The 26,413-nt window shown below is 38.4% G+C and overlaps 1 protein-coding gene across 6 annotated transcripts in view; it reads right to left on the bottom strand.

Moving 5' to 3' along the window:
- The window catches only part of MACROD2 (mono-ADP ribosylhydrolase 2), an 824,802-nt gene that overhangs the window by 557,440 nt on the left and 240,949 nt on the right, over positions 1-26,413 (bottom strand). For all 6 annotated transcript variants that reach the window (XM_085054069.1, XM_085054070.1, XM_085054073.1 and 3 more), the window contains exon 5: positions 16,306-16,422. In XM_085054069.1, the coding sequence (XP_084910195.1) occupies positions 16,306-16,422 (117 nt within the window). The remainder of the gene's footprint in view (positions 1-16,305; positions 16,423-26,413) is intronic.

Raw genomic sequence — 26,413 nt, 5'->3', positions numbered from 1 at the left:
CATCCACTGCTGAAAGGTGCCAAGAAACCTGTACAGCAAGTTGGGAGTTTTAGCAGTGCTCTAGAGGTGCCCAGAGCCTGACAGGATTTGGTGTTCTGAGCACGGGCAGAAAAGTCACACAGGGTAAATGACTTTGGTCATTTAATGACAGCTTTACTGCAGTAATCTTCAATATACCCACATTTTCAACCACTTCTCCACTCACTTTATAGAGCAGTCACATGGTAAGAAAGCTCTTGACACAGAGCCACAAAACAGAAACTCCTCCTTGAAATTTTCATGCAGCAACTCATCACCCAATTATTCCTCTTCCTTTTACATCTCATGGAATTTTCACAAGGAAAATGGCAGGGAGCTAGGAGGCAACTTTTTGGCCTAAATTCTATATTGGGTCAAAGTTCTAAATTTCTCTTCTCCTCTGCTCCCTACCCCCCATAACATAAAACTTTAGGCCCTTAATTCCAGTTTGTACAGCCAGGGTGACACTCCCAGGCAATGCAAATGCATACTTGGAGGTTTGACAGCAACATCTTCCATCAAGCAACGCACCCCATAAAGTAGCTGCAACCTTTTTTTAAGGCATTTGGTTGCTCTCAGCAATCATAGACTGCTGGAATGAATTTTCATCCCCAGGCACATTTTAAGCAAGAGTCTTCAGCTCCCTGGTGCCTTTTTTTTTTTTTTTTTTTTTTTAAATCTAAAGAATTATTTAATGGCCAGACTTTCCCATGTGCCTAGTAGCCATGCACTCATTCTGCAAACTCTCTGAAAAGGCTCCTAGTAAGATCTTAAATCAGCACTGGAGAGCTTAGAATTAGTACGTATTAACAGATTTCAGCAATGAAATTTTAAGCTACTGAAGCTTGTTATTTTCATACTCAAAATCTGTTCATTCAAGTGCAGTCACCTTTTAATTCAGAGCAGACTATTTGAGATTTAAATGTAGGTTCACTTGAAAGTGAGTTTAGCACAGAAAAAGTGACAGGAGTTGGAATACAGCTCTTTTGTGAACTGAAGAAAAAGAAATGAAAGAATAGAAGCAGCAAACAAATTACAAGACCTGTCAACCTTGTTAGATATTATGTTGAGAGCCGTAAGGATGAATGGGAACTTCCCACTTCTATGCCTATCACAAACAAATGAAAATATATGCATGGTTTTGAATACAGTATTTAGGAAGTGACAGATAAGTCTTAGGAAGGCACATTTGCTTTCCCTGCTGAGAAAATAACATATCTCAATAACACCACTTCCTTTCAAATTCCTCGGGACAACGATTCACAGAGGGCAATTTTAATTTATTTTGACTGTTTACTCTCTGTTGACAATCTGAATTGGTAACTTCTGATATTCTGCTCCAGGAAGCAGTCTGAAACCTGACAGCTCAGGCTGCAAAGAATTAATACCTTCAAAATTATACATCTCTTAACAAATCATCTTTCTTCCCAGCTATTCCAGGCTTTATTTCAGCATTCCAGCTTGGCGTTTCTTTTGTAAAAAAAGGGATATCCCAGAATGTTATTCCTTCCATTGTTTTGGAATTACATACATGCACTAACCATGCCTGGGAAAGCCCAGAAAAAAATGAGAAGAAAAAAAACTGTAAAATTATTTGACTGTCAAGGAATTACTGTCCTCCAGAAAGACCTGTGCTCATTTATGTACTTGAGAAATTCCTTCTCCTTAGATCTCCCTTGTTTGAAGAATGCAACCATATGCTACACGAACATACAGACTCAGTGCTGTCCACAGTATGGAAACAGATTTACACAAAAGCACATTTAACTCTACAGCAACCACCTGAACAGGAAAGGCACAAGCAAAGGTAAGAAAACCAATCTCTGATGCATAACCTAACCAATTGTTGTTAAATGCCACAGGAAAACTTGCAAACTACATTAAGCTCCACGAAAGGCTTTACAAGCAAAAATTCTCTGCCACTGCTTTGGTCAGGTTGCTGAACTGACAACTTCAACAGAGGGCAAACTGAACTTTCTCTGTCATAGAAGTCTCAAACAACAAGCACCATGCCTCCTCTCAAGCAAGAAACTGCTTTTATTTTTTTTTAATTGTTCTATTCCCTTCTCTAAGTACAAAAAGTACACCCTGCTATTAGCTTCTATTGTCAAGTAATCTGAAACGTATAGGAATGTAAAATTAAAGCTCTCACAAAACTGACATAAGCTTCAAAAATCATTCCACATCACTTGAAGATTACTGCTTCACTAAGTTTTATTGTTCTTCAGTCTAGTTAATCTCCTGATACGTAATGGTCATTGTTCATGCATTTTGAAGGTTTATACTTATGCAGGAATGTGGGAATGGCTGTGTAGGTAACTCCAAAATCAATCCCATCAGGGTAGAAAAAAGCACAGATGCCAACACTCCACTCCTACAAAGATAAAATGTAAATGCTCCACAGAAAGTGAAAACAGCTCCTCGGGGAATTGTTAAGAACTGGGCAAAAGAGCAAGGCAAACGTTTGGTTATTCAAGTAGGAACTTGAAGGAGGAGAACCAGGAGTGCCTGTGAGAAAGCACAGCTCTGCCAGCGCGGGCAGCACCAGAGACATCACTGACCTTGCTGCGCATGGAACGTCAATAAAGGAAAAGGAAAGAGATAAAAATCTGTGCTTATAAAGTATATGCCATTTTTATTCCTTAAAGGATTTAATAAATTCCACAAGTCTCCAGGAACATAAAGATAAGCTGGCTGCTCGTGAAGGGCAAAGCGCTATCAGTTTTCAAACCAGCTCCACTGAGTTTAGGAAGGACTTCAGGGAGAAATGGCATTTAATAACATCTCTCGCTGCTCCTAAAACACAGAGCTACCTAAATGGGAGCCATAATTTAACCTTCTTCCCTGCAGAACATTGTTCCCAGGAAAACACTTCAAAATGAAGACGGAAAACCAATTTACTTGTCTATTTCTCAGCTTGTTTGTTAGGACTGAATTCTCCATACACTACAATTATGTTCTGAATGCATTAAGTATGACTGATACTCAGGTAAAAAACAGCGATTTATATTAATGATCTGCCTTAATTACTTTGATTTCCAAAATTTTTTAATATAAGAAAATATGACAATTTTAAGAATCTTCAGTTGGAAGAGGAAATTAGAAATATAAATATAACACAGCCTCTTTAATCCAAACATTTTCTTTAAAATAAATTCCACTTTCAAGCTTCATTTACAATCTCATTTGCACAGAGTTGCCAATCCTGATTAGCCCGAATGAGCTCCCTAAACATGAAGGTGAAATCTCCCAGACAGTGATATAGCAGGAGATTAGAACACCTGCAGACATCCACTGTGCTACAAGAGATTTTCTTTTTACTTGGAATTACCCTCAAATGAATACCTTCAAACATAAATGTACAAAAGAAAGGATCCCACAATCTGTGGTTACACGGAAATCTCACATTTTAAACCTAAAGAAATGCATTCTGCATGAGACCAAAAGCTGAGAAACAAAGACGTCTCTCTAGCTTTCAAAAACAATGATCTTTTAAAAAGGGAGAAAAGCATAATTTTTAGCAAAGTCTCAAGACACTTCTAAGAGGAACTGGTCATGAGCAATGTTACAGTGGGCAAGATAAAGAAATACTTTCCCAGCCCACCAGTGGAACACATAATTCCTAATGAAGACCCAAAATACAACCCTCTACACAGCCACAATTTCTTTTAAAAAACCCAAACTTATAATTTTAAAGATACTGTGTATATTGTGAGATTGATTGCAAATGAAACTTGGGTCATGAAAGCAAGAAATCTTTAATAGAGGAGAATTTTCACACCTAGCAAATCATCACATGCCATCTATTCCAGCTGATTATGGCATTTATTTGGTCAAGTATTCACAAGTTAAAACTCCATGTATTTAATCATAGTCTGGCCTGTTATAAAGCATTATGTCTTAAGACTTTACTTGATCACAAGGCAAGCTTAGACTAGTTCTTGCAACCCTGAGAAATTGCAGTCAACCATTTCTCAATATCGGATAGGTAGGAAGCAGAAGAAATACATTTTAAAACGGGTATGGTTTGATTATTGATACACACAAGCCATGGTTCCAGAGTTGTGATGGGTAAAAATAAAGGGGGATTCCCTGAATGCATGGAAGAGAGTATAGTACACCTCATGTGGGAAAAAAGTCAATTATCTTTTTAATGCATATATTAAAATAAGGTACATAACAGATAAAAAATAAAATATCCATGAAAATACACAATAACAACACAGAGATCAGCATTTGAAGTGATTGCACAAGAAAGTGCTGGAAAGACAAAGGAGAGTTTGAAGAAGCAGAAAAATGCAGAGGTAGGAGAAGGAGGATATACTTGCCAGGAGCAGCATTTAAAGAAGAAACTGTAGTAAAGTGTATGCTGTTAATTGTATGCCTGCCATTTTACCAATTTGGAGGCTAAAGGTGCAACATATAATGGGTGCTGGGCTTGGAGCCAAATCACAGCTCCTGCTGCTGAACCTCCAGCTACTGTAAGCCAACAGAGGTGTTTTTATGATTTAAAATGCTGGTAGGTGATTATATTGTTTTCCAGCCATCAACAGCACATCCCCATTACAATTCCTTCAACAAAACACACAGTAATTCCAATGAGCATTATCACTGGTTTGAATTAAGGAGAGCCTGAAAGGTAAGAGCTAAATGCAAGGCCCTCTCTTAAAGAAACACATTGAATTCCTCTGCTGGGAATATGTTTGACTGGTTGGATACTATGGCAAAGTGAGGGAAGTGCAGGAGGGGAACAAACATGTTTTGCACATGAGGCTAAAAGGGACACTAGCAAGAGGTGACCACCCCAGAGGCATTTGTTCCACAGCAGGGCTCAGTGCAACCAGTCCTGCCCAAAGCTTTCCCAGCTTTAAAGACACTGAATTCATCCCCTAAAACACAGGGCAGATTAGGAAACCATGCATTCACCCAACAGGGGTACATGAAAATCTCAGACTGCTGAAAAAACAGAAGACTGGGACTTACCACACCTGTGACTAATAGGAATCACCATTTATTTAATAAAACAGGATTCTTACAAGGAAGCAGATTAGATAATGGGTTACAGAGCAATTGCTTATATGCTTCTGATTCAAATCCAACACTGAACAGAAGTGACAGAAAATTATTACCAAAATATGCTGGCTCAATGGATTACTCAAAGGGCTCTGGTACCCTCAGTTTGTCCTCACTGGGCATCATTTCGATACAAAAGTCACTTCTACAGTTGGAACTAATTCAAAGAATACTTTTAGAGCACAAGATATTCCAAAAACTGAAAAACATTATGACCCTTTCCTATTAAAAGACAGTCAATGTAAATCAGATTTGGAAACTTTCTCCTTCCCATTGTTGTCATGCCAGCCCACGTGTCCAATGTGGGTTACACATGGAGGGGGGTGTTTTTTATTTTTAAACAAGCACTTAAATTCTGCATCCCTGCAGGCATGAGGCTGGCTCTGAGCTGTGTGGGAGGAGCAGTGGAATGAGGTCTGAAGCTACAATTTCTTCCTATGGCACAGTCAAACACAACACACCAGGCAGCATCACAATGTGTGAAAAAGGCCAGAGTCCCCACAGCTCTTTGGTAGATGAGGTGAGGGCTTGCTCTGCCTTAGAGGATCTCCTTTCAGAAATGCTGTGTCTGCCAAACAGGGGATTTACTCACTCATGCTGCCCTGATTTCTCATTCATGGTCATTTGGCCTCTAAAATATTGTTACTAAAAAAAAAAAGACCAAAGAAGTCTCATTTTCAGCCTCACCCTCTGTGTATGATCACAAGGGATTCTCTGACCCATGAACTAGCTGCTCTTTTAGATACAACCAGCTGGTAGGAAAGCTTGATAAAGCATTGTCTAAAATCAACAGCAAAAAGGTGGAGGGGGGAAGAAAGGAAGTCTTACTATGGTTTTGGAGATCTTAAAGTGTTACAAGTTACATTACCTGGACAAAAAGCATCTGGGGAATGTAGAGGGAACTCCAGGTACTCAACTGAAAAGTTAAAGTCCCCTACACAAAGGGGACTCGAGGATCTGTAGGTGCAAAAGGACATCCCTGTATGTGAGACTCAGGCCTCCAGCATGGATCTTCTGCCTCTTCTCTGATGCCTTTGAATTCCCCATGGTGGGAAATCTGTACAATACAAGTTTTCTTTACTTCTACCCTAATTATTCCCAAGCTAACACAGTGGTAGTCCCTGAGCAGGACAGGTAATAAATATTCTTTAGCAGTAAATCACAACAAGGGGGGAGTTTTTATGTCCTGTACAAAATATGCACAAAGCAGGGATCTGGCAGATGTGGAGGCAGTTTTATCCTTCAGCTGGGGCCAAACGTTCAAAGGCAAAACTCACTTTCAGAAATTGTCTTTCTTTGCCAAGTGTAAGATTCTGATTTACAGTGACTTGTTTTCCATATTTGTTTTGTACAGCTCTTTAAAGTGAAAGAAATCCAACAATATCCATGCCTTCCCAGTCAATTTTGCATTAACTTCACTTTCAGCTTCTCATGAATAGGGCTGTATTGCCAAAAATTAATTTTAAATGAACAGTCTTCCCTGGGACCATTTCTACTTCATTTTGAGGAAGAAAAAATAAAGATTGTTTTAAACAAGATTAGACCTCTGACAGGATTACACCTGACATGAATGCAATCTTTTACTTGAGTGAATTGTGATTTTCAAAACTGTGGGCTTTCAGAGTGTATTATATGACATTATTTTGCTGTCCATGACACCTCTCTAAGTCTTAAGGGTTTTTTTTTCCCCCCTCTCTCTGTCACATATAAATGCATGTGGAGCTTCCCCAGTTCTGTTAGAGGATTAAGATTGAATAATGCAGCTGTTAAAACACAAGGCTTCAACAGAAATTGTGTTCATGGGTATTTCAAACAGTTTACAGTCCTCTCTTGATGACCTGCTGTTTACAGCCCATGAAGACTATGAGATATTTAAACAATATTCTTATTGTATTCTTACTTTCTCAAAACCAACCCACGTTTTAGTTCTAATGCAAACACTGTATAAAATTATACTGCAAGTTAGTGAGAAAGTTGCAAAAAAATAAATGTGATCCAGATAGACATACATATAATCAGATATCAAAGGGGTTATTTTTAGTGTTGTGAAGCATTTCACATTTATGTATTTATTTATTTATAAGCCTTGGAAAGCTACCAGCTATTTTTATTGAAAAACTAAATAGGAAGCATGCTTAGAAGAGTGCAGTGATGATCCAAGACATTCTTTTTGTTGTGTTGAAACATTAGGATGGTCAGACATTTCTCTGTCCATCTCTCTGATATAGCACTAGGAAATACAAGAATTCAGACCACTGTGTTAAAGGGAATTCAGTGTAACTCACTTTCCCAAGGAGCCAAAAGAGAGATTCATATAATGACAAATGGCTAAGCAAGAGTATACAAGAAGATGTAATTCAAAGTTGGTGACAGTTGTTTAATTAATAATTTCTTCTAGCTCCTTACTGCATTAATTATATTATACAAATTATATTCACCTACAAACCAACACATGGGCAGAAACAGCCATAAAAAGTTTACACTGGGAGTATTTTATCTTTCATGAATTCAGCTTCCTCCTCAGCCTGGTCCTAGGAATATTACCAGTCCCTTGGAGTACTGCTGGGTCTTTTAAGTCAGAGTTTGGGTTTTCTGTTAACATTCAAAGACATCCAGAAAGGTCTAAAGCCCAGATGAGAGTGACTGCTGTGCCCTGCAGATGATGGATTTCAGAGCTCCTTTGTATTCCCAACAGTGAAACTTCAGTCCAAGTCCAGCAAGCTGAGAACCCTGTGCTGCCACCATGAAAAACTTCTCAAAGTATTCTGTAAATGGCCAAAAAATGACTGACATCCAGAATCTATTTCTTCTTGTCAGCTAATGAACCTAAAAGATATCACCATCTATTCAGAAGAGAATAAATGGTACAACACTGGAAGGCCATGCAATGGTGTAAACAATGTGCAACCCCGACTAGCTTGCAGAGTTACAGACATACAGTCACGTAAGTATGTCCCCTCCATCACCTGCTTTGCCTTTTTTCACATTTGGAAAAGGTACAAAATCACTGATGACAACTCAAGAATCTTCATAACCATCTTTGAAAACTCACAAATACCAAAAATGGAAGAAATTAATCTGAGAATTATTAGAAAGGAAAAAAAAAAACCCCTAGTGTATGTTCTTCAGCTTGCATGACATGTTTCAAATGAAACTTTTAAAAAAAAATCTGTGTGAAGGCAGTATTAAGAAAAGGGGATTTCTATAAGAAATCTACAATAAAGGGGGAACTAATTTCTGGTGCTGAACAGCAACAAAACCAAAAATCCACGTGAATTTGATCCCCATACTTGAAGGCAAAATATCCAGGATGATGTTCTCTTTTCACCAGTAGTGAAACACCATCTTCAACATGTAAAACAATACCAATTTTATTTCCTTTTACTATCTGGTTAATCAGTATTTAGATTCCTTCACACAGCAATTAAAACATTATTTATGCCCCATAGTCTCTTTAGGAAGAAAACATGGTCATTGTCTTCCTAAAGAGAAATGTTTCGAATGTTTGACCTTAATTTTCACCAAAAAAACCCCAAAGTCCATAGATCAAAACACTGTTATGTGGAACAGTCTCAAGATTCCTCTACTGGGTGAAACAAAGATTTTTTTAAACCATTTACATAACCTTCTCATCCTATCCACTTAAGCCTGGTCTAAAACAATTACATTACAGATAAAGAACTCCTCACAAAACAGTCCTGCTTTTTCTCTGTATTATTCCATCAAAATATAATCAGAAAGAAAACCAAAACCAAATTAGCAACTTTAAATCTCAACAGCAAGGTTTGTGGGTGAGTGAAGGAGAACTCAAAAAAAAGCACAGCACCTTTCAGGTTCACATTATTCCTTCTGCTTTATTTCAAAATAGTAGAAAGAAAATCCTTATTTGTTACTTATGATCTGATTACTTCCATTTGCAAATAACTCGTCATATTTTTGGCTGCATAATGTGCAGATTCAGCACAAAAAGGAATACTATTCTTTGCTTGCAAGAAAGAAAATTAGGTTCTACTGTTTTTAAAACATTCCAGCTACAATCATATAATTATTATTAATCTGCAGAAATTATATGAAGGTAATGACCTCTGAGGGGCTCCAATTGGAAACCTTTTTGCTACCCTAGGGAGATGGGAGATCAGCAGTTAGTGTTCTAATTCAAGCCCCAAGCCTGTGCCAACACATTTTATAAGCTAAATCCAGGTTTGGGAGACAGGCTGCATATTTTTCAGAGACTAAACCAGCATAAATCACAAAGTGCCAACACACTATGAGGTTAATGTTGTGTTTCACTACAGTAAGCAACTTCTATCACCATTTAAAATGAGACAAGCAAAATTCAGGCCGACAAAATCTCATGCATCAAAGATTAATTTTCAAGTACTGAGCATTGGCTTTGGCTACTGAGGGAACATATTAGAGTGGGAGCAGCAACCACTGCACTTAAAGAAGCATAAATATCACCATTATAACCCATTACAACCCCTTCTCCTTGTCAGCTGACTGTAGTGATGAGAATTTTGTTTATTTTTCTGCCACGCATTAGACTTTTCCTTCTTTTGATTATTATTTGAGTAAAAAGGACCAACTATATCCAAGTGTGGAGGAAATAAAATATATTAGCCTTCAGGGGCACAACGCCCTGCTCCAGTGCCAACATACCTGAGGAATGACTCTACGCCACCAGTGTGGAAAGGCAGACTCCAGCACAAACTATTTTGCACCGAATCAGGAGACATTTTAAATAGTACCTTACACATAAATGAAGCATTAGGAAAGTGTTTACACCTTGTAACTCACTCCCTGTTCCATCAAGGGGATTTCCAGGCGGCGCTGGGTGCTGATGCCAAGGAGCTGAGATAAACAGTGTGGGCTGCTGTCCCCAGAGCAGCCCCTGCAAACTCAGCCCTGAGACTGCTCTCAGTAACACTGAGAATTAGACCTTTGCAGGAACTGTAGCTGTCCAGAATTACAGAAATAAGGCCAGGGAGGGAAATTCATGGCATCAGGTTCCTACTGCCTGCTATCACAGTGTATTAACACACACACCTTACATGCCAATTACCCAGCAAAAGGCTCAGGGCTCCTCGAGAATTAACCAGTGCCCACTTCTGTCCTGCAGTTCAATATTCAGTGGCCAGGCTGTAACAAGTGATGCCCAGAAGAGGAGGATTCAGACTTAGCAGGGAGGATCAATAGTAAAGCATTTCCTTCAGCCACAGCACACACATTTGTAACCAAACAATTAGATGTGAGATGACAGCTTCCAGCAGAGCATGCCATGAGCTAACCGCAGCACGACGCTGCAGAGAGCACTGACAAACACACGCCCGGGTCCATTCACAAATTAAATTTTAAAGAATCTAGCCATTAAAAAAATGTCTGTGAGCTAGGCTCAAATCCAAGGAGAAAGACCAGATACTTTTGTGATGGAAGATTCTTGCTGATTCATAACCCGTGGTAGCTACAGCACTTGGGCATTTTCTTCCCAAACTGATGGCAGAACCTGCACAGACTTGGAAGGGAAGGAGATGTTTTAACTTGTTCAGCTGAAGTTGATAAATGCATTCCCCATCATCCCCAGGAGCCCTAAGTTCCCCCTTTTCATATGTCTGTGGGGTGTGGAGGTATACATAAGGAAGAGACAAGCCATAAAGCTTTACAATTCACCATAAAACCCTCTCTAAAATCTGAGCAGGTTTTTTAGGACTAAAGAAGTAATCATTAATATTTCCTTTCCAACACATTTACAGCATATGCAATGTATGTGAGTGTTCATGGTGCATAGAGCAGGTCATTAAGATGACTGGAGCAAATTAGATCAAATTAAAACACAGTAACGACTGCACTTATTTTCAAAATGGTCACAAAATACATAATATGATCTTATTAAGAAAAACACCTTTGAAACCCAGAAACCACTCAGAGGAAAAACACATAAATATGTGGTAAGTGGTTTTGTTAATTATAAAGAAAACCTTTCCAAAAGAAATCTGAAGAAGAAAAATATCTCTTAAGAAAAAGGGGTCTTGGTCCTTTTATTAGTACTAACTTGCTTTGCCTAATTTTCAGATTGCTTTTAAATGTATAAGCAATGGTAATGGTTTAAAGGGATGTGACAAAGAGCTGCCACAGCACAGCACTGCTTCAGGAAATTCCTCCATTTTTCCAGCTGCAGATTTTTTCCCTGGAGGTGTCATGCAGTTTGGGCACAAGGCTGACATTAACATGAGGCTACTTAACTAAGACAAAGAGCAGAAATACATCCCTCCTGGAAAACTATCATTACATTTATGAGTTTATATGCTATTAATGATTGTGTCACCTGAGGCTGAACTTTCATCAAACTTCAGTCAGTCATGCATCAACTGTGGGAGAAGATCAAGAATCTTGACCAACTCAGAGCTAGCAGCCAAGTCAGTCTTCTCTAAGCAATCCTGTCTTGTCCACATATTGTTCATTTTTATACCTTCCTTGCCAATTCCCAGACGTATTTTTCAATTCCCAGACTTACCTCTTCCCAGAATAAATAGTGAGGTAGCAAGCTGAACCATCAGAACCATGCAGAGGAAAGCAACTCCCCAACCCTCACACATCAGAAATTAAAAATAATTTGAAACAAAACTTATGTATTATTTTATAAACATAGCTATAAAAATAAGTAAACAAATTTCTTTGTAGAATCCTGGAAATCTGAAAAATATTCTTGAACACTATGCCCCCTTTTTCCAACTGGTCAGCTTTGTAGCGCAGTAGAGTTTTGGAGTTCCATTTCTGCATAAATCGACCTTTTAATTGCAGTTCTGCAGCTGATCTCCAAGAAAATAAGGAGATACTTAAAAATCAGTACCCTTACAGCCTTACTTTAAAATAATACCCTGAAAATAGTCATCTTTTAAAGACTGGAAATTATGTCTATATAACAGAAGCACACTATTTAATCTCTACTTTTTAATCTCCACTTTTTAATCTGATTAAACAAATTTAAAAGCTGATTCCTCCTACTGTGTTTAATACTAGCACTTCTCCTAACTACTTATTTCACAGCAGGAACTGTCTCTGAGAGCACATTCACATTATTACTTCAGGCTGATCTTGGACCAGAAGACTTGCTATATATGCTATTTACTCAGGGACAGTGCTTAAAGCACTAAAAATGTCAAGCAAACAGAAAAATTTATTCTAAATATTATAGATTTATTATGAACATAAACCATTGTATTAGAAACTGCCTAGCAAGGTGTCTCCACCAAAAGTCCACCTTTCAGATTTACTGATAGTTGGTTCTATCCCATATTAGAGGCTGTAAGATTTTATTTTCCTAGGTTTAGTGGTTTTTATTACCAGACATTTTTCAGAAGAAGAAAGAAATTGTTCCTAGGCTTGGTAACAATAGGAAAGAGTTAGTTCAGAGGTCCTTTCCTGCTCAGGTCAGGGAACCACTCACCTGTGCTGGTTTTCAACTGGTTTTAGGCCTGTTAAATAGCAAGCAGAATGGGGCTCTGTTTTCTAATGTGTCCTGACAGGGGTTTTTTTTACAGTGAACCTCTGCAAGCAGATAACAACCACAAAGCTGTTATGGACCCCTCGTTCCAGCCATAAACACAATTTACATCCAGACCATTTTCTGCCAGTAGAGCCAACTGAGACTATTAATCAAATGAGAAAGAAAACAAGCATTTGTAGAGCTTTAAACAGATACTGTTCATCTGTTATTTAAAGCATGACAGTATCAGAGCACTGCTCAATGTTTGAAGATCAGTTGTACAATATTTAGAATGAACTGTTCTTTAAAAGGAACAATATGAAGTACAGAAGTTAAATAATTGATGATCGGTCTGGGACAGCATTAAGGGAAACTAACTCAGAGCAAAAGGCACTGCCTTTTTCAGCCCTCCAGAGCACTATGAAAACTTGGGTGCTTGCATAGGTGTTTGCTGAAAAACAACAAGAGATGATATCAACCAAATTATGTATTCAGCAAATAACTCGGCTGGCATTTGGGGGGCTTTGTGTAGGCTTTTGCTGCACAGGAGGCAGATGGTGATTACACTGATTTCTGTAAAACTGTACTGAATGTTATATTAACTAGTAACTAGAAAACTCAAATTGACTCCACTTCTGTTTTCAAACAGAATACTTTTGGGCGTAAAAAAGTGTCTATCTTGAAAAGTTCATAAAGAAACATCTCCAAGACACAGACGTTAATCTTGGTCTGTTCACGTTATTAGAATAAAGGGTTGAGGAAAAAGATGAACTGTTTTGTGTGTTCTCTCCCTGAACATTTGCTGCTACTTGTGTATTTCACAAACTGATTTCTGACTCAGATGTACCAAGAACAAATCAAAGAAAGCCAGCCTATACCCTAAATCTTTGCATTTTTCCATCAATATTGTATTTCAATTTTTTCACTGTGAAGAAGTTATTTGTCAGACCTGTTCTTATTTAACCTAAGTAAATACAGCAAAGTATTCAATAAAAAATACAATAGATCATAAAGGAGATGGCCAGAGTCGTTTTTATTTACCAACTACTACCTTCCCAACAAAGCATACCTTCCCTTCAGTGCCAAATTTAATCCCAGCTTCCTCCAAGTTGTTTATAAAACAAAGCAATATGCTGCATGATCTTTGAATACTAAACCTTTTTTAATATGGATTCTTCACTGAAGCCCAAATCCTGCATCATGCAGCACACACAGCCTGCTCCGTCCCAGAGCAGCTTTGCTGAATTCAGCAAACTGTTTCCAAGCAAGGCATTTCAGGATCAAGAACTTGAGACAGGAAAATCCCAGGGTAGGAAACACAGTTGTAACATTTTGCAATTCTGTTAAATAACAAAAAAAAAACCAACCCCAAAACCACAAAACACCCATACCCAACAATTCTTAATGCTAGGAAATTCATTTTACATTTACATTTATAATTGTTTATCCAACTACAATCACAAGAAGTACAGAGACAACAGAAAAAATAGTTCACTACTCAAAAAAGTGTTAACAGATTACTTTAGTTGGTCTCCTATACACAAACAGATCAATGAAAAGCAAACTCCTTGTGAAAGTTGGAAGCTAGCAGTCAACCACAACCTTCAGGGAGCTGCTGGCACACAACCTTGCCTCCCAGCAGAAAACAGAGCTGCTTTCCTCACAAAAGTCAAATGCAGAATAGTTCCCACAGTTAAACAGTCATACTATTAAGACAAAGTGACAGAGAGTGACAAAATCTATCCAGTAGGTTTATAGCTCTCTAAAATATGAAACCAGTCTTGATTGCTTGATCTCTTTCAGTTGAATGGTTTAAAGGGTACAATAATTTAATGAGCCTACAACCTAAAGCTTGTAAAGGCAAAAGTAAAAGAAAACAACAGTTGGTGAGAACACAAATACATTTTAAGGAAATCAGAAGCTTTTAAGAAATCAAGAGTTTTTCATTCTCAGCCTCTGCATGCAAATTGTTCATTTCCTTTCCCATGCCTGTTGCTGGTTAATGTATCCTTTCCACCTCTCATGTTGATGCACAATCAAATAGAAATGGATGTGGTTTTGATGCAATTTCAATTTCTAAGCATACTGATTAGGAAGGATATTGACTTTTCTCCATGCCTGGTTACAGGTTTTATTTCCAACTTCAAGTGATAATGGGTTTTCTCATTGTTTTGTTTATTATTCCTACTCAAAGAACAAAAATTTTTCTATAGCCTTCAAACAGAATTCCATTTTTCAAATTCAAGCAGCCCCTGGAACTGCTACAAGCCCAGACTGCTGCAAGGTTTAAAGGGAGGTCACACCTCAGACATGACCTTTCCTCCTTCTAACACACAGCAGTTGCCTTGATGCCTTGTGTTTCATTTCTCTCACATGGCACGAGTTGGGCACCTACTGATGAGCAGCTTTTCTGTCCCTCCCAAGATATTTTTTTGGTTCAAGGGGAAGAATTAAATGTCAAACACACCCAGCAGGGCAAATTATGATGTGTTATCCAACAATCCTATCCCTTTATGGGAATCTGGTGAAGCTTCAGGCCTTATGCAAACACAACCTAACTACCAAATTGAATTTTCCTCATCAATTTCTCTGACCCGTAGTCAAACTAGCATTTCATAAATTACCATTAACATGTAGTAAAACTAGGTATAAAATACAGCAAAGTTTTACCACACATAGAAATTACTGCTGTCGAGGAAATAATTGGAAGCTCTCATCATCACCATCATCATAGAAAGTGAAAAAAATTACTGGGAGCACAGTTTTCTTGTTTACCTAAGACATTGAGGGCTACAGGAGCCTAGAGAGATACCTGCTACTACAGCAAGCATTTGATTTTACATAACAATTCAGAGAGATCTAAATATTTTTGAATGAGCCATTTTCCTGCTGCAGCCTGCATATCCAAAAAAAAGAAAAAAAAAGGAAGCTTGAATTCTAGTTATATGGAGTTTGCAACACTTTCTTGGTATTTGTATCTTCATGTCTTAATATACTATTCTGTAAGATCCTAATTTGCAAAGATTCCCTACTTTGTATTCTCACCTAATAGACTGGCCAACCAATGTGCTGTCAGCATGCTAGTGTTTTCCAAGACAAGCTCAACATCTACACAACACAGTCAAATAACCATTTTCCCATTTGAAATCAGAGGAAAATTTTGACAATTCCACTTTCAAAGTGCAAAAACATTCCAGCACTGAGCTGCATTCTGTCGAAAGCTAAAGTGTGACAGATGCCTTCACAGTAATTGCCAATCAGCTGCTACGTAGCAGCTGAAAACACAATACATCACTTTGATCTCCTGGGCCCTCAAAGCATTCACAATCAAGGAATCTGCATGAAGAACATGAAATATGCAACATTTCCAAAAACCGTCTCCGCGGAACTTAAATATGATAATGTATATTTTGTTCATATTTCATAAAGCACTTCCAATCCTTTATTATGCATATGAAAGGATATGTTTTAGCTTGCAAGAAGTAAACATGAAAGATGCTTTATATTTGAGAGACATGTAAGTTTTCATCGGATAACACAGGTGAAATAATCGTTTAGAAAAGCCTGAATTGCTTTGAGGGGAAGACATTATTACAGAACACGCTTAATTAAGCCCCACTGCTAATTTTGTAAAATGAATACCTTGTTGAATTAGACTGCAGGGAAATGAACCGTGCACACCAGCAACACGTGCTGCTGGCAGGGAGAAGGCTGAGAAAGGCTTGACTTACATTTGGCAGGTAGGTCGTAGCCACAGGTGATTTTGGCCTGTCCAGTCTCACAGCCGCTCAGGTTGCGGCACTCAGCGACCAAGCAGGGCCCGGCAGCTCTGTGTATGCAGCCATCCACTGCAAAACAAACCCACAAACCTGGAGTTAGTCAAAACCACTGCTCAGATTCACCCAAATATATATGGTCGTAAACATTTACTGCCCAGTTCGCAGCCACAACCGATTCTTTCTTCTGGCAGAATTAGTCCATGTGGTTTGCAAAAAGGTAGTATTTAGTCAACTACTGCAAATTGAAAAGCAAACACCTAGAAAAGGTAAAGCAGAATAAAAGTTTTAGTACTAGGAAAGGATCTTATTGAAGGCTCTAAGAAATACTCAATATAAATTTTGAAAAAAAAAGTTGATCATCATCTAATGCCAAATTCTCTTTTACGACGTATCTCTGATACTTCTACAACTGTGCAGGGGATTTAATGTCACCATCCTACTCCTGCCTTATACAAAAATTACAATAAATAATGCTTATTGATTTGAAATGTAAAAAATACCTACTTTTGACCTTCTTTACATTTTCCATTTTTTTAAATTTTGCATTATTCATGCAATATTTTGGAGTTAATTAAAAAATAATTACTAAAGGTTGCAATTGCAGCTAAGTATGCAAGAAAATTAGTAGAGAGCACAGATCTTATTACCCTCAGGAGCCAGCAAAAGAATAAAACAAGGTTGCTGGCACAGCAATTCTGCCCTCTCAACACACAATCCAAGAAATCATTTACTGTAATTATAGCAAAAAGTTTGAGAAAAAGGATAGAAAATAATAAAGGAAGTGGTGTATACATGAACATATTAACTACAGTGAAGCCCTAATTCAGCAGCAGCAATGGAGTTCAACTAGAAGAAAAAAACCTTCAAATAAACTGCAACACCAACTCAAAAGGTAAAATAAGCTCAAATATAAAGGCTAAACAAATACTTGTGGAGGTAGGAAAGGAAGAGCCTGCATGAACATCATTTAAGATTTCTTTCAGATTTTATTTCAGATGTAACCAGTTCAAAGCTAGAGCTGTGCCCTGCAGCATGTCTGAAGCAATTAAAGCAGAACAGGTTTGAAAAGCTGGGGGAGGATGGGTTTTCAAGAGATGCACATCACCTGGTCCCAGCAGGAGCTGTGCAGCTTTCTGCAGGCTCACATTTGGGTAATTCATGGCACTCAGAGTCCAACCAATGCTGGGGGACTGGGAAACTCCCACATCCCCTCGAAACCAGAATGGAACAATGGCACTCCTTTCTGTATTCAGGCTATAATTGGTTTTATGAGGTGTTGAGTTGTTCCTGAAGTCAAGCATCCCCAGCTGGGAGGCAGATAACATCTTCAAATGGGTGAAACTGTTTTCTACATCGTGTTAAAGACCTGATTGTCCTTTCTGAGGAGTTCTGTACCAGAGTTCATATTCAGGTGGCACAGTAAAATTGGATAAGCAGTTCCTTGCAATACTCCATACCCATCCTGGACACATTGTCACTGATTTTCAAAATGTTTTCTTGTACTACTTTATAATAGATAAAAAGATGACTACAGAAACACGTGACACTGCACTTTCAATGAGGTTTTCTACAATTTTTTATTGAAAAGACCATGGATGCCAAGCCATCATCTGTAAGCAAATTGCACATTCTCTGTCCCAAGACACCAAAGCTTCTTACTCTACCTCAGCCAAGCTTTTGTTTTTAACTTACCCAAAATCTCTGCTCAACAGACTCCAAGATGCTAACACAAGAATAATATTTTGTAACCTTGAGGGGAAGAAAGAATGTTTGAAATCTATCCTGCGCTCATAATATCCAATTTAATTGTTTTAACCTAATTACTAAATGCTTTTCCAAAGCAAGCAGGATAAGTAAACGAGTACAAGTTGAAACCTCGAGTATATTTTTATAAGAAGCAACACCACAATCTTTACCAACCTTAGTACTTCCTGAGACACCAACATCAAAACAGCAGAGATGCTTAGGACTAGTGCTTTCTGCATGATTCTTTACAGAGGAAGACATCCTCAGGAATACTGGGGAATACAGGAATGCAAGGACTCAAGTCCATGCAAGGATTCTCTTGGCAGCTGAGGAATCATTTCCACCCCTGAGATCCTGGCTGTCCCCACCAGTGGCTCACCAAGGCTCAGCTGCTCTCTTGATGAACTCAACTGCATAAACCAGCCTCTTCTTCCTCAAGCTCCATGCACTGCAGCACAAGCCCAGCTCAGAGCACAGCCAGACAGGAGCTGCAAAAGGAGACCACCACCTCTGCCAGGGCAGTGGCAGCACAGGTTTGCCACTTCTAAACCTGTGATGTATCCACACAGCCAATCTCAGCACAGCATGTGTCAGTGATCACCCTGGAGGTCCCAGCTCCCCAAGCAGAGCCCCTCTCATGTTGCAAGGGTGCTCTAAATGCAAATACAGCTGTGATAGAGATGGTCTGTCAGGAGTTCCCTGGAGCTGGTTCCACACATGGCTGTGTCCAGCCTTTACAAGCAAAGAAGCCTCCAGAAAGATGAAAGAATAATTGAAAAAAAATTGAATTCTCAACAGAGGAAAATCAATTCTATCACAACCAATCCTGACATATGACAAGGAAAATGGAAGACATCTGCCAAAAGAGAACAAGCAGACATGCATACCTCCCATATCAAGGTGGCACAAGAGAAAATGATTGAATACTTCAGACAGGCTTAGATGGAAAAGCAGAAATTAGCATTTTATATACTTCAGTGACTGATGACATGGGAGAATGAAGGGGGGGAGAACACCACCACCAAAAAAACCACAAAACCCAAACACCAAGCCACCCAAAATTCTCATAATAACCTCTTTTTCCTACCATACTTTATTAAATACATGAACAGAGATGACCTCTGGTCTGTGTATGCATTTTTAATACCATAACTCAATAAATCATGCTAGAAATACTCTGTTTCCAATAATATCTACACTGCAGAACACAACTCTGATGATTCTTAAGGCAAACCCCAAGCACTAAAATATATTGCCAAATATGAGTGCTCTGCATAACACGAGTAAAGTAATTGCAAAGGTAGAGTAGATTAACAAATCTACATATGATTCTTCAGCCTCTGCTAAAACATGTCTTACTTGCATTAATTAAGGGAAAAAAAACATGGAATGGGCATGTACAAAATATTTACATGAGATTTTTTTTTTCTGGAAGTTTGCACCAACTACTAATGTCAGTGTACAGAGGGGAAAGCACTATTAATGGGGAGAGTCAGTGGAAATTACAGATAATAACAACAACATCAGGAGGGAAAAACGATGGTCAAAGACATTTTGTTATTCTGTAGTAAGGAGGAAGAGATTTACAGGATAATAATGGCATGCTGCCAAATTAATGGGAAAGTGAAGAACCTTTCATATATTGGTTTCAGGTATTTCATCTGTATTTTCAGTTTTCTATATAGATGTTCATCTGCATTATTCTAAACAGATCTGGGAAACATTAAACCATATACTGGCTGAAAAGGCCAGTCAAATCTGATTTGGTGTCACATGACAGTGGTAAGGAATTATGCTTTATCACTGCTTTGTACAACCAATAAAAATGTGATTTCACTTTGATGCCCTCACTCTGCCTCACAGGGCACCTTTTTTCTACAGGCTGCCTTCCTGTCCAGGTCTATGGAAATCACATAGATGCTTTGGGTCATTTTCAAACAGCATTTCGGCTTTTGGATGATTGCAAAGACTTCATGCAGGTCAACCTGTCTTTTGAAAAGTGATCCTGTTGCCCAGTGCTGTCAGGTGTGGAGAGCCTGGAAAAACTGGGTTTCTGTATTTATTTATTTTATTCTGTGTTTATTGTCTCACCATGCTCGGGTGGACAAGCACATGGCTTCTCAATTTTGAAGACCTACAAACATGAGCTATAATTTGAAGGCTGAAAAGCAGCTCAAGAAGCTTCAGATTCATCTCTATAGTTCAAGTTGTTCATGCTTGTGTAAAGCTATTAAAAGTAGTACTCTATTTTTTTTTTTTCATGAAAAGCAATATTACCAATTCCATTGCATGCTTCTGTAAGTTTCAGGAGCCACAAGGGATGGCATTTTGTTCTCCCAACAATTCAGCAGAAGCCATTAATGAAGAAAAACTATTTTCAAAGCTACTGCAGTCAATGGCATTGGTTGCACAACGAAGTCATCTGAAAATAATTGCTTAAAAATACACAAACAAAATCAGGTATCAAAATAAAAATCCTACGCAAAAGGACGGCATATTAATAACAACATGTTAAACAAAAATATGTAATCTATGACACCACCTTTCTCCCTGCACACTGAAAGATGCTATCAGGTTAAATAATTTCTTAATTAATTTATTGTAAAACAATTGCATTTATTCTCCAGAATTAAAGGGTTAAAGTTATATAGTACAAAAAATCGTTAATTTACTGGTGTACAATATAGAACAAAACCATTTCTTATAGAAAATCTCTTAAAATTGCAAATGAAGCGAAAGCACAGGAAACACAGAATTAAGGGTATCATGGGATGCTGCTTAAAAAAAATAACCTCAGCAAAACTAGCCTTGCAGTGCAGATGGTAATAAAAAAGGGTAAGGTAATCAAACACCACAGCAAAAAAATACAAATTCCTCCAGGAATAATAAGGCCCAAATTTCTTTTGTGACCTTGTGTGCAAGTCTGAATAAAGTGAAGCTACGATGCAAACAACATATGCAGAGTTATTGTGTTCCATTTCAAGAATCTGTACAGTCTTTTTCCCATAGTAATTCATATTCTCCAGTGCTTTTCCAGATTTTCTTTTCTTGTTTTCAGTAGGAAATTCATGAGTTTTGCTTATTTAAGAAAGTCACCTGCACTGATATATGTCTGAATTGGTACTGTTCTTCCATGTACCACACATGTCCTCCATTGGAAGGATGTGTGTGGCAATGAGAAGGGGAAGGAAGGAAGGAAGGAAGGAAGGAAGGAAGGAAGGAAGGAAGGAAGGAAGGAAGGAAGGAAGGAAGGAAGGAAGGAAGGAAGGAAGGAAGGAAGGAAGGAAGGAAGGAAGGAAGGAAGGAAGGAAGGAAGGAAGGAAGGAAGGAAGGAAGGAAGGAAGGAAGGAAGGAAGGAAGGAAGGAAGGAAGGAAGGAAGGACCCAAGCAAAAACATAAAAATCACCACTTCCCAAAAAACCACCACTGAAACCCGAAAGAACAGCTAAAGAACCAACACACAACAAAACCCAGCCTCATTCTGCTAGACTGGTAAAGTACCTCTGAAAAGTTCATTGGAATCAATTGCTGTCAAAGTTGCAACTGCACCTCTGAGACTGATGTCAAGGGGAAATAAATCCTGCCCAGCCAGAGACAACAGGTGCTGGTCTAATAAACAAAGGTGGGGATCTTAAAAAGTTTACAACACAGATGCCAGTCCACTGCTAGGAATGGCAGTTTTTATTACTGGGATGGCCTCTGCCATTGGGAAGTTTAATGAACTGAAGATTTTTAATCAATGTGCTGGTTTATAGGCCTCCAACATAATTAATTTCAAATACTTAGCAATTATACAGTATTGCCTGGCCAAAATCTCAGAGTTTAAAAGCATCATCTTAAGCTTTATCCTTAAAATGCTCCATTTTAAACAGAAAAAGCACAGACAAACCATTTATTTTGAGATGGCTAGTTCCCTGAATTAGGTTCACGTTCCATCACAATCTACATTCACAGTTCCTTCAATATTTTTACTTTCAGAAACTCTTAGTGCCTACTTGAGCAACTGACTTGAGTCCAGAATGAAACCTGCAAGTCTTGGTGCTTAAGCTACTGATTACCTAATGTGTCAATCCACATTCTCTGTACAGTGCCTTCTTTTCCTAAGAATCAACGTTCTGAGGCTGCACAAGGGGCCTTGTCACACCCAGAATTGAAACTGGGGATCCTCCCAGCCCCAACCAACCATGCTGCAGAGTGAGTTCAATGAAAAGTAATAATAAAACATAATAAAACCTTTATTCCAGTATATATGGCAAGGAATGAAACTACTCGTAACAATGGCAGGTGTAAAGTCATTGTAAAGTCAGACAGGGAAAACTTGTATTTTAGAGTATTGTTTAGCTGAAATCCTATAAATTTAGCATTACAAACCACCAGTAATTGCCTGCCATGGCGAAAAGTGCTGGGAATTAAATTTTAAAACCTACTGGTTGTTTTAAGAGAAGGTTGTCCTTATCTGGATGCAGTTCACAGTCAAGCATAACAAAAGCAGCTGAAACGCCCAACATAATCAATGTCCTTGCCATAAACTGGCAAAAAAACATATGGATAAAGAAATCAACAACCATTCAAAATAAAACTCACTTACCCACGGATCTGTTAAATTTTAAGTGTCCTACATTTATTGCACACAGCCAATTATTCTTACTTTGACAAAAACACAAACCAACAGGAAACTCATAAATTTTGGCAGATTTTTTTATTTTAGTTAAGTATCTCAGGATACCAGAAACACGTATTAAAAATAAACAAAAAGCCAAGTAAAAGTTGTTCTGTCATGCTAGCAACGACGATTGGCAAATTCCTTCCACAAACAACTAAACAATAAAGAAAGTGTTCATTTTATCTCACACTCATGACATCATCTTTCTTAGTCTTCGAGTGCTCTGCTCCAATTTTGTAGACAGAGCTATAATGTCAATAGGATTCACACTTTTGTCAGCCCACTCAAGCAGCATAAGGGCTCAGAGAAACACGGGGCTGATAAACCTGTCTGAATGTCACACTTTTGGCAGGAAAAATCAGCAGGAAAGGCTCCAATAGTGCTTTCCCAGTTTTTCCCAGTCCAAACTGCTGACATTAAGGCATGTGTGAAGGAACCATTCACTTCCTTTTAATTGTGTTAGTGTTGAGACACCTGACACGCCACACTCTCTTCCAGATGGGAAGGAGACAGCTCAGTCCTAAATACCTCCCGGCAGCAAGCACAGAAACTGCTTGTTGTTGTTTACTGAGTGAGAAGTCAGGAGAAATTCAGGCTACTCTGTGCTATTAAACCAAACTCTGCTCAGGCTCCTCCCAACTTGCTCCCCCAGCTTCCTGAACCAACTATTATGAATCTGCAAGGTTTTTTAGGTGGTGTCACCCTGAGGAAATGGGTCTGGCAACTCCAAAATCCTTTCCTCAGCCTCCTGGGCATACACAGTACTTCCTTTCCAGCTGGACACTGCATCAGATTGGAAGGGAAAAAAAAGGTTTGTCTACATTTCATTGCTAAGATGCACACTTTGTCCTGGATTTTCATTCATGTTACTGTGCTATTATTACAAGACTCCCATTCTTCAGTAAATATCCACATTATTGCCTTCAAAATCTCCCTGAAACCCTCTTTGCCACGATGGCTATTAAGCTATTGAAGACATCAGGCTACTACCATCATATCAAACTCTGTCTGGTGCATTGAACTATGGAGTCTCTTCTTCCTTCTGCACTCTTCAGACACATTAAGTTAAATTCTGAGAAAGAGTAAAGGAACGAGTATCTAATAATAAGATAAAAAGCATGTCTGAAAGGGCAATGAAAATCAGATTTTACTTTTAAAAAGCTATTTACTGATGTTCTGATGTTGCAATAAAGAACACAGAAATGGATAAACTGGTAAGATCTGCTGTGCATCTGTCTCAACAACCTATGTCACTTGATGGCCAAAGAAAATGCTTAAAAGAAGAGGGCAAGATAGAGAAAGAAATGACCAAGGCTTCCACAGAACATTCTTCCACCCTTCAGCATCAGAAAATCACAAACATGACAAAGATGCCTTTTCTGTATGACTCTGGCCTCGCTTTTTATCTTGTGGCTTTGGCATTTTTTGGTTTGGTTTGGGAATTTTTTGTTTGTTTGTTTGTTTGTTTTGTTTTGGCAGTTTTTTTGGTCAGCTTTTTGTAAGCGTCTCAGACTCAAATAAGCATTTGAATTTGTGTCTTCCAATTTTATGCAGTCATCTGGGTAATGCAGACAAGGAAATTAATACCACAGTTTATTGTGAATAAAGGCATACTGCTAACCTAGAAAAAGAGAATGAAAATTAAAAAAACTTTCTATAATCCTTAAGTTCAGGGGCTTTCTTCTCATTTACAACACATACAGACAACTGTTTACTCTGTTCTTTGATTTTTGATCTATTTTTATTTGGATTTTTTTTTTGTAATACATCTTTTTCTTCTCTGTAATATTCAGCATTTTAGAGCTCTGCACAGACAGACAGGAGACTGCAATGGTGTGCTCCATTATTGTAAATGTTTCAAAAATACTAAGTGTATGGGCCGGTCATGGCAGATGAATTGTGTTAAGCCAGAATAGGTATTTGCATATTTGGAGTACAGTTATTAAGCAGTCATCATGCAGTGATTATACAAATTTATTCACTACGATCAGCCAGCAGTTGACAGGCACAGGTCAAGGATTTAGATGGAGCAGGCTATCAAGGAATAATTGCAAAATGACTGTGCAAAAAGGAGCCTTATACCAGTGATGCATCCTCACAGCCCAAAAGGCTGTTGGCATGTTATGCCAGAGAATTTTAAAGTTATTGTGAAAATTAAAAAAAAAAAAAAGAAAAAGTTAACCACTCTTTCCCCATGAAGATACCAGGGGAGGTGATATAAGCCCTTCTCATCAGAGAACATGGAAGGAAGACATCCTCACATAGATCTTTGCAGATCTGAAGCCTGAGGGCTTCCATAAGGAAATATGACTTCTGATTAAATATAACCTATCCAGGCAAGGGAGAAGGTGATTTTTCTCTTTAGCCATAGGGTGCACCAAGCACCAGAGCACTATACATCACCTGCTGGAATGAAAGAATACATTAAAGCTTCTGAGAAGGCCTGGGAGAAGACACTGAGCCCGAGCCAGACAAAGGAGATACATGGTGCAAGGTGAATAGCTCCACTTCCCTGAAAAAATCTTTCAAAAGAAAGGGGGACATTTATGCCTAGAAAAAGCTTTCACGACTTACAGCTTCAAATACTACATTCTAGACACTTTTTGTAAGCAATTTGATTGCTTGTTTGTAAGAACCATCTCTTCCCTTCCCCTCTAACCCATACAGGTTTAGTTGGAAACTAAAACTTAACTGAAGATTCCATGCAGCAGCACAGAACCTTCATGGAGTTTTCAGTGATGCACCATCTGTGAGAGAGAGAGAGAAGGTGAAGAAAGTACCAGAGGAAAGGTCAGGGACAGAAGCAAAGTACATTCAGTGCTGGGCATACTTCAAAAGGGACTTGAAAAAACCACGGGGATTGTAGGAACTCTGAATTAGGGCAGCAGCTGGAATCTACAAAGGAGTAAGACTGAGCATCAACAAAGAAGATACTCTCTGGCTTGCAGCAAGGCTTAACAGGCTGTAGGAAAACTCCAGGTTATTTACTGAGGAGCAGCTGGTTTTCTTCTTTCCCAGACCATTTTCTCTTGTGCTAATTTACTTTTATCATGAACCACTGAAGGGAGAAAACTTGGTTGAGATGCTTCTCAGTCTGCAATCACAGCAACATCCTCTCAATTTGGAGTGCCGTTTCGAACCAGATTAATCAACAGTATTAATTATACAAAAAATGCTTTGCAATAGGTAAATCCAATTGAACACATTACAATGTATTCTAATGGAATAAATACAAGAGAAGAAAAAGGTAAACACTAGATTAACCAGAAAATTATGTATGAACAAGGCTCTTTCAGACAGCATTTTAACACAAGCCTGAGAAGTAATTACCCATAAAAAGTCTCTAATATTCTTTCCTTTTGTTGAGAGGCTGTGACAAATCATATGTGCAATACAATCAAGACAAAGATAACTTCAAAGATCTTGCCAAAAGATAACTTACAAGATCTAGGACACAATCAACATTCAGCAATGCTGAAATATCAAATGTCTTTCAGCCACATGCAAAAATATCACACACACTAAGTACAACTTCCCCTATAAAACCAGAATCATATCCTGATCCAGACTCACACTGCAAATCAAATGTAGAAGAGAAACTATTTACTCTGTCAGATTGCACTCCAGAATCTGACATACCTATAAAATCTA

This window comes from Lichenostomus cassidix, chromosome 3 (genome assembly GCF_008360975.1).
Source record: "Lichenostomus cassidix isolate B80296 chromosome 3, HeHo_3.0, whole genome shotgun sequence".
In the NCBI taxonomy this organism is placed as follows: domain Eukaryota; kingdom Metazoa; phylum Chordata; class Aves; order Passeriformes; family Meliphagidae; genus Lichenostomus; species Lichenostomus cassidix.
Note: the sequence above shows the minus strand (reverse complement) of the source record. Positions and strands in the feature narration are given on the sequence as shown.